This window comes from Eleginops maclovinus, chromosome 18 (genome assembly GCF_036324505.1).
Source record: "Eleginops maclovinus isolate JMC-PN-2008 ecotype Puerto Natales chromosome 18, JC_Emac_rtc_rv5, whole genome shotgun sequence".
In the NCBI taxonomy this organism is placed as follows: Eukaryota; Metazoa; Chordata; class Actinopteri; order Perciformes; family Eleginopidae; genus Eleginops; species Eleginops maclovinus.
Window position 1 is genome coordinate 2,456,732 of NC_086366.1, and position 17,290 is coordinate 2,474,021.

Genomic DNA, 17,290 nt, shown 5'->3' on the forward strand with positions numbered 1-17,290 from the left:
GAATTTTTAACAGGTAGGAAATTTAGAGTCAAGGTTGGAGCAGAAGTATCCAAGGATTGGGAAATTAAAAATGGTATCCCACAGGGGAGTCCAATCAGCCCTATATTGTTTAACATCATGATAAATGACATATTTACACATTTAGATGGATGCATCAAATCAGCACTCTATGCAGACGACGGGGCCATATGGGCGAGGGGGAGAAATGTGCCATATGTGGTAGATAGTATAAGAGAAGCAATAGAGAAAGTGGAGAAGTGGTCATATGAGTGGGTTCAAGCTGTCAACAAGCAAGTCATGTCACATGATGTTTTCAAATCAGAGAAAGGTTGGTACAGAAAAGTTAACATTAAATGGGCAGCCGATGGAGAGGGTGGCTGGATTTAAGTCTCTGGGGTTATGGCTGGATAGCAAATATACATGGAACACACATATCAAACATCTGGAAACAAAATGCAAAAAAGTCATTAACCTATTAAGAGCGGTGGCCGGATGCGACTGGGGGGCAGATAAACAGGCATTAATTGACATTTATAGGGCTGTTATGAGGGCAACGATAGACCATGGTAGTATAGTGTATGGAGCAGCAGCAAAGACATCATTGGAAAAAGTGGACAGACTACAGTACAGAGCACTGCGATTATGTATAGGAGCTATTAAATCAACCCCCATTAGCGCAGTACTTATAGAAGCAGGAGAAACACCGCTTGAGTTAAGAAGGGAGAAACTGGCACTCGCATATTGGGTCAGGCTGAAAGGAAGTGGAGAAGAAAACCCTGCAAAGAAGACTATGCAGGGATGCTGGGAATATTCAAAGTTCCAGGGGTTAGGGTTTGGGTGGACAAGGGATGAAGAAATGAAGAAATATGGAATGGGGGCCTTAGGGTTCACCAGGACCACCCCAGTGAGTAGCGTTCCACCTCGGCTATTCCCAGAAGTAAAGATCGATATGAGTATTCTGGAAAAGAAAAGACAATGGCAAATGAAGCAGGAGTTAAAACAAGTATTTACCTGAGGAGCAACTACTACAGGTATCTCAAAATATATACAGATGGTTCTAAGAACAAACAGGAGTGTGTGGGAATTGGTGTGTATGTCCCGGAGTTCCAAATATCTATTTCCAAAAGACTATCTGATCAGTTATCAGTGTATACAGCCGAAATAGTGGCAGTCATTATTGGGTTACAGTGGGTGGAAGCGGTCAGACCAGATAAGTTGGTGGTACGCACAGATTCAATGGCTTTGTTGGAAAGCATTCAGTCAACAACATCTGTCAGAGAAGATTTAACCATTGAACTGTACCATAGTTTGCTAAGGCTTCACAGAGGTGGCATGGATGTACAGTTCTGTTGGGTACCAGCGCATGAGGGGCTGAAAGAGAACGAGTGTGCTGATAAACTAGCAAAAGGGGCACGACAAAAGGAAATAACAGTACCAGTTCCACTCGGAAAAGGAGAAGGAAAAGCAGTGATTAAGAAGAAAGGAGTCAAGATATGGCAGAAAAGGTGGGAGGAAGACCATAAAGGAAAGGGGTACCATAAAATACAAAGGTCAGTGATAACAAAGAACTACAAAGAAAGGAACAGAAGGGAGGACATCATCAGAACCAGACTCAGATTGGATCACACAGGTTTAAATGGCACCATGTTTGTACTGGGGAAAAGGAATAGTGACAAATGTGGGAACTGTGGAGTGAAAGAACAGGTTGAACATATCATACTTCACTGTGCCATGTATGCAGTAGAAAGAGAAAGGCTACATGATAAAGTCCAAGAGGCGGGGAGGGACTGGGATTTAATGGGGATACTGGGAACAGATGGAGAGGGGGTAAGAGTCACCAAGAAGGCTTCAATAACACAAGGCTGGTGAGCAGAATTTAAGGGTAAATGACATAATGTTACACACTCTTGTACAGTAGGTGGCGGTATGCACCTTACAGTTGGTTGCGATCCGCCATTAAACCCAGAGAAGAAGAAGAAGAAGCACGAGATCACGTGACCACATGGAACTGAGTCACATGCCTCCTGCCTGCTTCCCTGTTGATATCATGGCTTTACAGAGGAGTGGGTTTCTCATGTCCTCCGTTGCTTTATGTGTGTTGGTGTCTCTGTGTGTCGTTGCGGAGGGGGGGTTTAAGGGCTTCAGGAGGTCCAATGCAGGGCAGGAGTACACATGCAGACAGGGGGGGGTCTGTGAGGAGCTGTGGTTCACCCAACAACTGGATCACTTCAATGGAGCAGACAGCAGGGAGTGGAAGCAAGTAAGTCCTAAAAGTGGTTTAAATATATGTTGATTAAACTGGTCCTGCAGTGAAGACCCCACAACATCATGGGGAAAGCTTGGGGGGCCAAAAACCAAACCCATAAGAGAGTTTCAGGAAGTGCATGATGCTGAAGTACCAGGCTGTAAAGGAAACAGTGCATATTAGAGGTAGTAGTTTCCGCTTTAAGATTATATCTCTGTACGTTGCATCATCTTTCAGAGTGTATACTGTGAACCTTTGCACATTTTAATTCAGATTTGACATATTTGTGTTATTTTCTTAATTTTGCTTTTATTTTTTACGTATTTTCCTCTCACTGTGGTATTATGCTTGTTATCCCTGCAGCAATATTTCCCCTGCACTGTTTTATTTATCTATGACTTATTAGTTAATATGTTTCATTGTTGGAAGAGCCTGGGACTTTAGATTTGTGTAGCTAAAGCTGTATCTGCATAGAATAGAATCGGAGGATGAAACCCTCTTTATTAATCACATACATGCACACACAGTGAAATTGGTCCTCAATCCATCCTAGTACTAGGAGCAGTGAGCAGCTATTGCTCAAGGGCACCACAGCAGGGCCTAGGAGGTGAACTGGGACCTCTCCAAGTAGCAGTCCACTTTCCATATTTCAAGTCTGTTCGGGGACTTGAACCGGCGACCCTAAGATTCCCAGTCCAAGCCCCTACTGACTGAGCCACTGCTGGATATGCACATGGCAATAAAGCCTTTAAAGCTTTGTACTAATACCGTGTACTAAAACACATACATAATCTGATGTGCACAGACTAAAACCAGAACTAGAAGATCAATACACACATGTGTTACTAGATTCATTGTTCTTTGAATAGCCTAGTCTTCCTTAAAAGATAAATATACTACTTCACCTGCTTTTCATGAGCTTATTTTAGGTTAAAAGCATCATAAATGTTGTACGGTTACATGGTTGTATCAGTGTGCAGTGGCCTGTCTATGGAAACCAATTAATGCCACATAATTTCTTTATTTGACTTAGTATCTCATTATCACCTAAAATGTCATTATTTGACTTACTTTCTCCTAATTAGGACTTAAAGTCTCATTATTATGACTTACTTACTCATTAATATGAACTACTTCATTATTAGGACTTACTATCTCATTATTAGGATATTTGTTTCTTTTCTGTGGCCTAAATGGGCTTCCAAACATCTCCCTCCAACAAAAAGTGTTTTTGTTTGCCACCCTGACCATCAATGTGTATTCCCCCCCCTCCCCCCTCAGAGGTATTTTGTAAATGAAGCCTTCTACAAGCCTGAGGGTCCCGTGTTCCTGATGATCGGGGGGGAGGGCCCGGCGAACCCGGCCTGGATGCAGAACGGCACCTGGCTCACCTACGCAGAGAAGCTGGGAGCGCTCTGCCTCATGCTGGAGCATCGCTTCTACGGGAAGAGCCGTCCCACCAGGTACGCTTGACCTTGCTGGTAGACTTTGTGACACATGACAGATATGTGTCAAAATCTCATCCTCAGTTCAATATCAGAGATGCCCTACATCATATTCTATCTGTGTTTTGTTCTTTTTCTTGCCTGTTAATATATATTTCTGGATCTGTTTCCATCTCAAACTCTGGAGGTTTTACTTCTTCTTTGGTTTGTCTGGGTGTGCAGTCGACAACAGTAATGAACTTTATTTCAGCAACTCTGATCCACAACCCAGTCTGTGGGAATCAGCAAAAAGGACAACCAGCTAATGTGCAGCCAGCTTCATGCGTCAGCATCTGATCCCAGTGCAGCTGTCTGAACAGCAGAGGGCAGCGCTGCGTCCAAACAGAAAGTCCTGCCCTTAAAATAAGATCATTTGAAAGACCATGCAGTATTTTATGGGTTCACTTACATAAAACCCCCCCCCCCCCCATAAATTCCCATTGTGAGTCTGTCTATGGTAAGAGTATCCCCCAGCAGATGCTCACTATACTATATTTGTATTTAATCCCCCCCCCTCTTGTCTCCATGCAGCGACCTGAGCACGGAGAACCTGCGCTTCCTCAGCAGTCGTCAGGCGCTGGCCGACCTCGCTCACTTCCGCACCGTCATGGCGGAGGCCCGCGGGCTGGCCAACAGGAAGTGGGTGGCGTTCGGAGGTTCGTACCCGGGATCCCTGGCCGCCTGGTTCAGACTGAAGTACCCCCACCTGGTCCACGCCTCTGTGGCCACCAGTGCCCCTGTTCACGCTACCGTTAATTTCCCAGGTAGGAAGAGACACACACACACACACACACACACACACACACACACACACACACACACACACACACACACACACACACACACACACACACACACACACACACAATAATGAAAACACAAAATAATATTTGGCCTGTTGTTCTTTTTTTTGGAAGGCTGCAGGACAAAGTAGCTCTTAACAATGACCTGACACACACACACACACACACACACACACACACACACACACACACACACACACACACACACACACACACACACACACACACACGCACTATATTGAATACCTCACAAACATTCAACACACACCCTTTGACCCTAAGATGTTATCTGAGACAACACACACACACAGCAGAGTGTACGTGGTGTTGCGAAGTCAGGCTGTTATTTCGGCATCACTACCAGGGAGAGTTTGGTCTCTCCGGGTTTAAAAGATGTGAAGATTAAAAGGCTTTCTTGTCTTTGGCAGTGAATATCTGGAGTCCCAGTCTCCTCAAACAATGAGAAACACTTAGGATGCAAGAATAAGAAAAGTGTTAGACAGAAGAACGTAACCAGAATATAAAACGTAGTGCACAGTAAGTGTGGGAAATTGATGATGAATTATGACGAAATATACCCAAACATTTGTGTGTTTGTAATCCTCCACTTGTTTTAAAGGTCATAATAAACACAAAATATGTACTGTGCACTTTGTAAGGACATAAAAAGTAAGAAACAAAACAAGTGCAGTAAAACAGTGGAAACATTTTGGATTATTAAGTATATCTTCTAACAATCTTAGCTCCTCCAACAATGCAGCCTAACACGAGCTGAAGATCTCAAGAAAATCCCACACATGAAACAGTTCAATAAAAACATGCACAAGACATATATTTATACACATGAGATAAATAAAATACAGAGAATGAAAAGGAGTAAATACTGTAGTTATAAATAAGTACTTGTTTCGGACACTGAATTCAGACAACATATACAAAAGAGATTGTGTGTTTTTGTAATCGTCGACTTAGTCACGGGTCAGACATAAACAAAGCATTTTAAAATATGTACTGTGCACTTTGTGAGGACAAGAAATAAGACAAGTGCAGTAAATCTGAGTGGAAGAGATGCCAGGTTTAGTCATGTGCAGTTTCTCTCTTGAGGAGTTTCATAAATTGGGAAATTCTCTTTGCTTGAGACCCATCATTTCACTCCAGACCTCAACCTGTCATAATAATGAGGTTTAAGTCATAAATACAAGAAGGTCAGTCGAAATAGTGAGAGAGTAGTTCATAATAATGAGATAGTAAGTCATCATTTGTAATCGTCCACTTAGTCACGGGTCAGACATAAACGAAGGAAAGTGAAGTGTGTACTGTGCACTTTGTGAGGACCAGAAATAAGACCTGTCAGAGTGGAAATGAAGCCAGGTTTAGTCATGTGCAGTTTCTCTCTTGAGGATTTCATAAACTGGGAAATCTTTTTGCTTGAGACCCATCATTTCACTCCAAACCTCTCAAAATAAACCCTTTCACAGGCTCTGGACTAAATCTGGGCTCCTGTGAGTTCTTTTGAAGGCGGATTGGTGCTTCTGCAGCCCTGTGTGTTTAACCGGGGTTGTTGTGTATTATTGTGGGCTTTTTATAGCCTCCCAGCTTTAAGTGTCCACCCCCTCCGTCTGTCTGTGTTTTTTTTTAACAGAGTACTTGGAGGTTGTGTGGCGTTCGCTGGCCTCGGAGAATGCAGATTGCCCCCGGATTGTGGAAGAGGCTTCGAGTACCCTCGTGAAGCTCCTGAAGGACCCCACGACCTACGACAACATCACCAAAGACTTCAAGTACAGTCGCTCTTCAATTCATTATCCCGTCGTTTAGGGAGAAGTTTGAGCGGACCAAACGCTTGGATGATTCAGGGATTCAGGGATATTCTTTCTCAGCTCAGACAAATAAATATGCCATTACTTTCCCCTTATCATTAATATACCAAAAGCTATCCCAACATACCAAAGCTCATTTAAAAACATGCTTTTAGGAAACAAAATATAAAGCCGATGGACTGTCCTCTCCGAGCAGGGACTGAGTCCTCCTTAGTATCTCGGGGGTCCTTTTTATTTAACGCACAGCTTTAGCACCACATGGTTTTAAAAGACACACTTATTGGTCTACATTCTAAACTTATGTGGATAAATAAACCAAGTCTTTAAAAAAAAACAGAGCAATTGAACTTCTTTTAGCTTGTTCTTCGGAGGTAAAAGCTAAATATAAAAGGTGCTTTGAGATGGTTCGATACATAAAGGTCTTTCCAGATAACTGCTATTGCTGGATGATGTATTATTCCAGAAGTAATGGCCACAAGCTGATATAATGATAACATAACAACTAATTCATCGATTGAGTTATATTGGAATTAGGCTCTAGTTGCAGCCCTATTATCAGTAGGTAGTCCGGTTTATTTACAGGTAATTATTTTAGATTGATCACCAATACTAGTTGTAAATGTCACACCTGTTCACCAAACTACACGTTTTATTCATCATTAAGTTTTTCAATTGATAGCTGGAGTAACACATGGTTCAAATGTCATTTCAAAAGCTTGATTCCAAGATAAAGTTCATTAAAAATAGTTCTAAAGTTTCTCTCATCAACGTTTTACAGGATTTTCTTCCCTAGTTTTTAGGAATGACGTTATTCCTAGCAGTCGTTATATCTGCCTGTTCTGGGTAATTATAGGGTCTGTGAGGTCAGTCAATAGATGCATAAAGGGGTTTAAATGGCTGTGGTTTCGTCTCACAGGGCTAATACTCTCCCACTGAAGCCTCGACTCTGAGTCTGCACTGACCACATGTCCTCATGCAGACACAACGGTCAGAAAGGGTTTTGTTTTTTTGCGAGGCTTGTCCGGTTCCCAAACCGCAATGACTCGCATGTTTGCGTCACAATTTCATCATACAGGAACTGCAGTCATTTCTAAAGTCATCGTGTCGTCAGCATGTTGTTTATACTCAGTGCAGGAGCAAAGGTCTTACAGGAAGGCAAGGAGGCTGTAATTTTCCATAGTTTTCCACAGACAAGTGTACGTTTATACACTCTTGGAGAGCACAACAAAGCCGGCCAGCTAACCAATCAGAGCAGACTTGGCTCTGGTTTCAGACAGAGGGTGAAAAGAGGTGCTGCAGCACAGGCAGTATGAGAAAAATAAAGAGCTTTTGAACATTAAAGCATGGAGACATGTCCCAGGAGAGACACTACATACTGATATACACCTGAACATCAGCAGGAGAGGACTCTTTAAAGTAGAGACACTACATACTGATATACACCTGAACATCAGCAGGAGAGGACTCTTTAAAGTAGAGACGCTACATACTGATATACACCTGAACATCAGCAGGAGAGGACTCTTTAAAGTAGAGACTCTACATACTGATATACACCTGAACATCAGCAGGAGAGGACTCTTTAAAGTAGAGACACTACATACTGATATACACCTGAACATCAGCAGGAGAGGACTCTTTAAAGTAGAGACGCTACATACTGATATACACCTGAACATCAACAGGAGAGGACTCTTTAAAGTAGAGACACTACATACTGATATACACCTGAACATCAGCAGGAGAGGACTCTTTAAAGTAGAGACACTACATACTGATATACACCTGAACATCAGCAGGAGAGGACTCTTTAAAGTAGAGACCTACATACTGATATACACCTGAACATCAGCAGGAGAGGACTCTTTAAAGTAGAGACACTACATACTGATATACACCTGAACATCAGCAGGAGAGGACTCTTTAAAGTAGAGACTCTACATACTGATACACCTGAACATCAGCAGGAGAGGACTCTTTAAAGTAGAGACACTACATACTGATATACACCTGAACATCAGCAGGAGAGGACTCTTTAAAGTAGAGACACTACATACTGATATACACCTGAACATCAGCAGGAGAGGACTCTTTAAAGTAGAGACACTACATACTGATATACACCTGAACATCAACAGGAGAGGACTCTTTAAAGTAGAGACACTACATACTGATATACACCTGAACATCAACAGGAGAGGACTCTTTAAAGTAGAGACACTACATACTGATATACACCTGAACATCAGCAGGAGAGGACTCTTTAAAGTAGAGACTCTACATACTGATATACACCTGAACATCAGCAGGAGAGGACTCTTTATCGGCTCTGTTAGACAAAGCTAAATGCTAACACTACCATTGTAAATGTTCACAATGACAATGCTAACGGATGTTTAGCAGTACTCTTCTCCCTGACCTTGTTGGACCTCCTCTTCTCTCCCTCTTCAGCTTATGTTCAAAGCTGCAGATCCAGACAGAGATGGACTCGGCCTACTTCCTGGAAACGCTGGCTGGAAACTTCATGGACGTGGTCCAGTACAATGAAGACAACCGGGGGTTTGAGGTGAGAGTACACGCAATACTAAACATCACTAACACTTCGCAAAACATGGATTTAAGAAGCAGGAACCAGTCTGATTAACCAGCCTATAGCTGAGACTGTATGCAAGAAGAAGTGGGCGTGTCACCATCTTCTTTTTTTGGAGCCAAAATTGAACATATTTGGAGGGGCGAGGCCAGCATAGCTAATGCTAAGTAACCAGCTAATGCTACCTTGTCATTGTAAATTCTTAATTCAGCTGAAAGAGGGCTTCAAATAAAAGTGTATCTTAAGTTCTGCTAGAGTAAACAGGTGGCTAGCTTAGCATAAAGAATAGTAGCCTGGGAAAAATGACTGAGCTGAACTTTAATACACGTTTTTATAGATGAAATATCACCAGCTATATTTTACTAAACACCATTAGGAAGGACATACATGTGTAATAAAAACATGACATCAGATACGCCTGTGATTAATGCACACTGAACGGTGTGTGCAGAGCCTTTAGTAGGTCAGCGGGTGACCCAGAGTCCCGGTTGAGTGGAGGGCAGCTATGAGGTGAAGGAGGGTTGCAGACCCGTCAGTAAACTGAAACATAAACACGCTGCATGGTTTGGAGATGCTGAGGGTCTGCAGGTTTGCTCCTGGGGACGCTTTGCTTTCTTACTGTAGAGGGAGGAGCATTATAGGTGATGAGTCAGAGTGAGTTAGAGAACATTGAAAGGTGAGAAGGATGGACGAGTTTAATTTTAGTTAAGTTTCAACTCAGTCAATTATTTTAGTCGATCACTTTTTATGCAAAATTGTCAGAAAATAGAGTTTTCAGACTCTCAAATATAAAGATTTCTTGCTTGTTTCTGTTTAATTATCTATAAAAGGAATACCTTTTGGCTTTAGACTGACAAAACAAGACATGAAGACACATTTGAGAAACAGGAATGGACATTTTTCATAATTTTCTGAGGTTTTATAAACAATTTACCCAGGAAGAATCTGCAGATTAATTGAGGAGGAAAATAACAATCGTCTGGAGCCTTTTTAGTTTTTGAAGTCTTACACATATACTGTATTTACATAGATTTTCCAAGTAATTAAAACAACCAATGCATTTTAATTGACTATTATTGAGTACGTTACCTGGCAGTATAAGAGTCATTAAAGTAGGCATCACCTTTTCCTGCTGCATTAATGAACACATTATTGGCTCACTTATCGATTCAAATCCAGTGATAAATTACATCACTGCATTTGACTCCAAAAATGACCACTCTGCACAAAAGTACTTCTAGTTTTGGCACTTTCGTGCTGTTTTCTGTGCAGATTTCCTAAGCCATTTTTCTTTATTTCAAGAGCCAACAAAACACCCTTAAATCTTGCAGACTGTGAAACACAATTCCAACTGTGGACTGAATCCCACTACAATTAAATGAAATGATATCGCCCTGCCCTCATCCAGATCCTGTGGAAACACACACACACACACACACACACACACACACACACACACACACACACACACACACACACACACACACACACACACACACACACACACACACACACCATGTTTTCTTATTATCTTTTTACTGTTCGTCTGTCGTCTTTCTTTCCCAGTTTGGTTTCTTTTTTTTTTTACCAGTTTCCCCCCCCTCCCTTGTTTCCCTCCCCGTCCCCCTGGAGCCTGGAGGAGACGTGAGTCCGGTTACCAATAAGCCGATGTAAAAAAGTAACAAAAGCCTCTGTGGTCTCTCTGGTTTCCTGTCGCCCCCAGGGCTAAAGAGACGCTTATAAAAGAGCAGAGAGGAGCCGCCGGCGGACCGACGCAGCCGGCAGCTGCCTCTCGCACACAAAGAGCCGAGCTCAGAGAAAACTAGCAGGTTTTAGGTACCGCTCAGGAATCTGGGTAAGAGTTAGGAGGTGTAACTCAATCAGAGGAGGCCGAGCCGTGGCTTCACAGTTGAGAGGTTATCAATGGGGGGCTTTTATAAAAATACGGAAGGATGTTATGTAACGCTGCAGCTTGAAGAACAAGTGCTAACAGTTTCTCTTCTTACCCAGAGGATGCAGGGATAGAAGTGGAGCTGCAAATACAGATTGTGGATCATTTTCTCAGTAGTGTTAGTGTTCAGTGTTTCCCCAAAGCACAATGTTACATCCCTTAATGTCTTTATTAATCCACAACTCAAATATATTCAGTTTGTGCTCATAGAAGAGCAAAGAAATCCTTTATTCGTCCCATTTACAGCAAATTATTTGCAGAATAAGAAGCAGATGATAAATGAAGAGCAAGCACACATTAATAAAATAAAATCAGTGCACATCCATGGCAAAAAGAATGGATGGTTGGTAGGGTTTGAGCTTTATATAGGAGTTATTAAGGTCTAAACGCCCATGATGGTGTCCTCAAATGTGTTGTTTCCTCCACAACTCAAATATATTCAGTTTAAAGTCATAGAAGAGTAAAGAGGTCTCTTTGGGGGTGTTTCGTCCTAAATAAAACATGGGAATTAATGGATGCAGGACTACAGGTCAGACAGTATTTCTACACTCAGTGGTGTACTGTACAATTATGAGGTACTGATTATTTCTCCTCTTTAACTTTTACTCCGCTTCATTTATTCAATCCCTTTAGTTGCTAGGCAGATTAGGATTAATGACGGTAAATATAATCAGCCCTTAAATCAGACTTTAGTTCACCTGCAGTAAATCCAGCAGCTACCCTGCAGTATACAAAGCCATTCAAACTAGCTGCACCTTTACCAGCTCTGAGAACACTTTAATGATCAATCATTATAAAACATATCAGAGATATTATTCTGAAATGGACCAATCAGACAATGACTACTTTTACTGTCGCTACTTTAAGTACATTTAGAGGAGAGTACTTTCTACTTTCACTGGAGGAACATTTAGAATACTTTCACTGTGACAGAGTATTCCTACACTCTGGTACTTCTACTTTACTCAAGTACAAGACCTGAGTACTTCTACTTTACTCAAGTACAAGATCTGAGTACTTCTACTTTACTCAAGTACAAGATCTGAGTACTTCTACTTTTACTCAAGTACAAGATCTGAGTACTTCTACTTTACTCAAGTACAAGACCTGAGTACTTCTACTTTACTCAAGTACAAGACCTGAGTACTTCTACTTTACTCAAGTACAAGATCTGAGTACTTCTACTTTACTCAAGAACAAGACCTGAGTACTTCTACTTTACTCAAGTACAAGACCTGAGTACTTCTACTTTACTCAAGTACAAGACCTGAGTACTTCTACTTTACTCAAGTACAAGACCTGAGTACTTCTACTTTACTCAAGTACAAGACCTGAGTACTTCTACTTTACTCAAGTACAAGATCTGAGTACTTCTACTTTACTCGAGTACAAGATCTGAGTACTTCTACTTTTACTCGAGTACAAGATCTGAGTACTTCTACTTTACTCAAGTACAAGACCTGAGTACTTCTACTTTACTCAAGTACAAGATCTGAGTACTTCTACTTTACTCAAGTACAAGACCTGAGTACTTCTACTTTTACTCAAGTACAAGACCTGAGTACTTCTACTTTACTCAAGTACAAGACCTGAGTACTTCTACTTTTACTCAAGTACAAGACCTGAGTACTTCTACTTTACTCAAGTACAAGACCTGAGTACTTCTACTTTTACTCAAGTACAAGACCTGAGTACTTCTACTTTACTCAAGAACAAGATCTGAGTACTTCTACTTTTACTCAAGAACAAGACCTGAGTACTTCTACTTTACTCAAGTACAAGACCTGAGTACTTCTACTTTACTCAAGAACAAGATCTGAGTACTTCTACTTTTACTCAAGAACAAGACCTGAGTACTTCTACTTTTACTCAAGAACAAGACCTGTAAATGTGGATGAATTTTCTCCCCCCTCCCTCTCTTCTGTGTGTTCAGGGAGTGATGGGCACCAACATCACCATTAAGCTGCTGTGCGGGGTGATGGCCGACTCGTCGCTGGGGGAGCCGTACGAACGCTACGCCGCCGTGGCCCGCCTCATGATGGAAACCTTCTCCGTTAAATGTCTGGACGTCGGCTTCAACAACTACCTGAAGGAGATGACTAATGCATCATGGGACGGGCCGGCCGCAGGAGGAGGTGGGTGTGGATGAGTGCTGGGAACTGGTGTTTGTGTTCGGGTAAACAGGGTTATTTTAGGGCCTTCTGTTTTAAATACTCCGCTGTTTGTCTGTCCCTTTTTATTTTTGGGGTTGGTTTTGTTCTGATGACAGAGATTCAGTCTCATACAGGAAGTGATATGTAAATAAAGGTACTTCCTATTCATAATCATTCCTCATTTAGTTTGGTACCCACTGGTTTCTAGGAATTTCCTTTGCTGTTTTTGTTTTTCGATAAGACTCAATATTTAACTTTTATTTTTTTGATTTGCATTTTAAGAAATAATATTGTTAGAGGGCACACATAACAAAATATAAACATATACAACTTAAATACATTAAAATAAAATAGAAATGGTTGTATTAAATAATGAATGACTGTAATTATTGTTGTATTATTTAATCATTTGTTGTTCATTATTATCAGAAAACTCAGAGCACATTATGAAAAAATAACTGGGAAACTTAATTTGAGGAACCTTTAAAAATATCTGGATTTTAGGCATAAAGTTCGAAGTGTGGAAACCCCCCTTGGAGGATGACTTTGCATGAGTTAGGGTTACATGTTATCTTCTGTAATACCAGTAACGCTAAAAATGTGGGAAAATCCGACGTTCAGTTTATCTAACGTGTCGGGGCGCTCAGTATTGGGGACCGCCTTTGCATGTTTAACCTGAAATGGGCTCTCTATATTCGTAGTTGTGCCCCCCCCCCCCCCCCCCCCCCCCCCCCCCGACCGCCCTGCGCTGTGGTTCCAGTTTCATGTGGAGTGGTATCACTGGAGCAGGAAGTGGTCTCTTAAAAAGCCACTGGGATGTGTCCACATAAACCCCCCCCTCCTACCTTGTCCTGTGGGGTTCAGTTTGATTCTTCCTCCTAATTGGGGCTGAGTAAATACTTCAGTGTGAAGCCATTTTACACTCAGAGTAGATGTACCTGCTCTGAGTTGGTAACGCCTTTTGATTAAATGAACTGAAAGGGCTTCAGTTGACCTGCAGGAACAAAAACACTTTTATTTGAAAAATTACTTTTAACACTCAATTGAAAACCGTTGCCTGTTCCTCTACTGTGATCTTTTAGCAGCTTCTTCAGATGTCATTCCCAGCATGAGGCTGGTTAATCCCAATTTAAATTTTTACAAAGATTATCGTGCAAAGTGCTCTCTCAGATATCCTGTTTTAAATATGTATAGTTCAAGTTATCAACAGCCTGTTCCTCTTAGAACAAATTCTAGAAATTAATTAAATGAAACATAAATGATTGACTTTTTTTCTTATTTGTAAATTTATAAATATAGTTTCTATTTTACCTTTTATTCATTTCTTTATTTTTGTTTGATATTTATTGCCTGTTATTTTCCTTCTTATTTTCTGTTTGTTTCTCGTGTGTGTACAAAAAACCCCAAATGCTGCATAGGTAATTTTCAATGTGTTGTGTGTTGTCAGGGAGACAGTGGGTCTACCAGACCTGCACTGAATTTGGATTTTACCAGAGCACCGATTCACCAAACCAGCCGTTCAGCGGCTTCCCTCTGAAGTGAGTGCATCAAACATTATCTCTGAATAATAAAGTCTGAATTATCGTGTCTCCCCTGCACCTGCTCCCCTGGACTGACCATAATTACCACAACAAAGGCTTTATTTTTTTAAGAAAAAGGAAATTAAAACGTGTCGTACACTTCCTTGCAGTGTCCTCATAGTAGCTGTGTGTGTCCTGGTGCAGGTATCACGTGCAGCAGTGTGCCGACTTCTTTAACGTCAGCGCAGATCAGCTGGCGGAGGCCGTGGCGCAGACCAACGAGTATTACGGAGGCTACGACATCCGCTCCTCCAGGATCGTGCTTCCCAACGGATCCATCGACCCCTGGCACGCCCTGGGGATCACGCAGGACATCACCCCCGACCTGCCCGCTGTTTTTATCAAAGGTGAATAAAAGTGGCCTTTGAGAGAAGGAGAAGCTCTGTGACTTTGTGTCTACAGTTTGAAAAGAAGGTTTCATGTTCTCTAAAAGGATTTGAAAGCAAAAAATACTTCAGTTTTATTAACATTCTTCCTCTGATCCAGGAACGGCCCACTGTGCCAACATGTACCCGGCCCGGAGCGAGGATCTCCCCCAGCTGTCTCTGGCCCGGGACCACGTCTTCCTCCTCCTGCAGAAGTGGTTAAATCAATAACTAAATGCTGTAATACACCGGTGTCCAGATCATTAGTATAGAAGTGAGACTGATTTATTTTTACGGACATGATTTATTTCTAAAAGGCACTTTATCAACAGAAGGTACAAAGATGGGGTATTTCAAACGAGTGAAATGATGAATAAATAATACTTTTTTACGACCGTTGTCTTTCTTTTGGTTTGGTTCTGAATTGAAATGGCAAAGCTGAAAGTACAGGATACACATTAAACTGGGAGTAGCTGCTTTTCCACGGTTTGGACAAGTCTCAGATATCCTAGTTACATTTTTTCTTATAAACATTTCAATTAAAACTTTTAAATCCGAAGGTTTAAACTTCGCTAAATGAATGTGAGTCAACGGACCAAAGTCTACTATTTGAACTTTGTATTGTATATGTGAAATCGTCCAGAAGTCCTTTCATCTTCTTTAAAAAATTGTAGTGATATATAATTCCCAGGTTTGTCTGGTTGTTTTAAGTTGGATTACAAATGATGTGTCACTTGGAAATAAGATAGCAATAATACATCTGTTTATTGAGTAATTGTCGGAAAATGTGCAAGAACTGATAAAATTAAGAAGAAAAGTCTTGACAAATACATGTTGAGGAACTACGTTACACAGCAATTTTGGGAAACTTCAGGAGCTTTTCAAAACAAAAGTCACGAGTAAGTTCACCCACATCATTACCCTTCCACTGTGGTGTTCCATGGTCAACAATACACAATGAGAATCCTGTTTAAACAGGCAGCAATTAAACAAAAAACCAAACTTTTCCACTGAGAATTTGCCCAGAAGTGGTTCCAGTTTCACATGTCTGCAGGAACACGCACACTTTGTCCCTTTCTGCACAAGTTCAGTCTTGTTTGATGATAACAGTGTAACCACAGTGTTTTGTTAACGTGAGCACGATGATATCTGCAGCGGGACAAGGAGACTGTGACAACTTCTGGTAAATTCTGTAATCCGGACGACAAATATCAATGTTTTCCATCTCTTGTAGGGCATGGATTTAGATTAAAAGAAACGTCTGCAGGAGATGTGTGGTCTAATGTGTGAGAAGAAGCGTGGTGAGGGTAAAAGATGGCTTTTTGTCATTTTTGGGAACATTTTAAGTCAGATCTAGCAGCTATTTGCAAACACAACCTATGCAAGAGTCCCAAATCTGCATATTGTGCAACCTCTTCTCAATATCTAATTTGATTAAATGTCTTTATCTTTAAAGTCTTCTCTTTTTATGAAGTGTTGACGTTCAACATGGCTGTTTTATGCCAAACACTGCTTTTCTTTGTACAAGAAACTCTGTTATTTATTTAAAAAAGGCCATAATATTGCCAGATTTATTAAATTGGAGTTTGGTTTTCATAAAACAAACAACTTTTTGGCCTCTCTAAAGAAAGCAAAAGTAAGTAAGTAAGAATTCAGATGACAAATCGTACTGTTTTTATCTCTTGAAGTGCGTGGATTAAGATTAAAGGAACATCTGTTACGGAAAAATAGACGTGTCCTGCATGGCTGGATTTCCTTTGACAGCTGTGTGGTCTTTACCTACCTCCAAAACACCGACACTGTGACCCCACTTCTCCTGACAGGGTTTATTTTCACAACAGAACCCATATCTGTATCTCAGCTGGACATGCACGACCTCCGCTCTGCTACACACACACAAACACACACACACACACACACACACACACACACACACACACACACACACACACACACACACACACACACACACACACACACACACACACACACACACTCACACACCACACACAGTGAATTTCTAAAGCCTCCACCTGGGTATTAAATCTGAGGTGTTTTCTGAAACTAATCTATTAAAGCACAGGGGTAAAGCCTACAAAATACACACATCAAATACATATTAACAAGACAGTCCACGATCCAGTCTTTGTTAGAGTGAGTAATTACGATGGATTAGGTAGTAATTATACACACACTTTTATTTAATCCCCTGTAATTCAAATAACCGTGCGCCTATAATCCGCTCTTTGGCTGCAGAAGGGATGTCATTGAGCCTCAGTGTGTGTGTGTGTGTGTGTGTGTG

General features: G+C 41.2%; 1 protein-coding gene across 1 annotated transcript; it reads left to right on the forward strand.

The window, feature by feature from the left end:
* The first annotated feature begins 826 nt into the window (after positions 1–826).
* Positions 827–15,379, forward strand: prss59 (serine protease 59, putative). Its single transcript, XM_063907480.1, has 9 exons — positions 827–2,260; positions 3,527–3,708; positions 4,261–4,493; positions 6,175–6,310; positions 8,801–8,915; positions 12,824–13,025; positions 14,491–14,581; positions 14,768–14,970; positions 15,110–15,379. Exons 1-9 carry the CDS (start codon positions 2,003–2,005, stop codon positions 15,217–15,219), a joined length of 1,530 nt encoding a protein of 509 aa, XP_063763550.1. The 5' UTR covers positions 827–2,002; the 3' UTR covers positions 15,220–15,379.
* Positions 15,380–17,290: the final 1,911 nt, after the last annotated feature.

Coding starts and splice junctions, on each gene's coding strand:
- prss59 (XM_063907480.1), top strand. CDS start 2,003: ATGGAACTGAGTCACATGCCTCCTGCCTGCTTCCCTGTTGATATCATG. Junction 3,709..4,260: donor GGGAAGAGCCGTCCCACCAG/GTACGCTTGACC, acceptor GTCTCCATGCAG/CGACCTGAGCACGGAGAACC. Junction 8,916..12,823: donor AAGACAACCGGGGGTTTGAG/GTGAGAGTACAC, acceptor CTGTGTGTTCAG/GGAGTGATGGGCACCAACAT.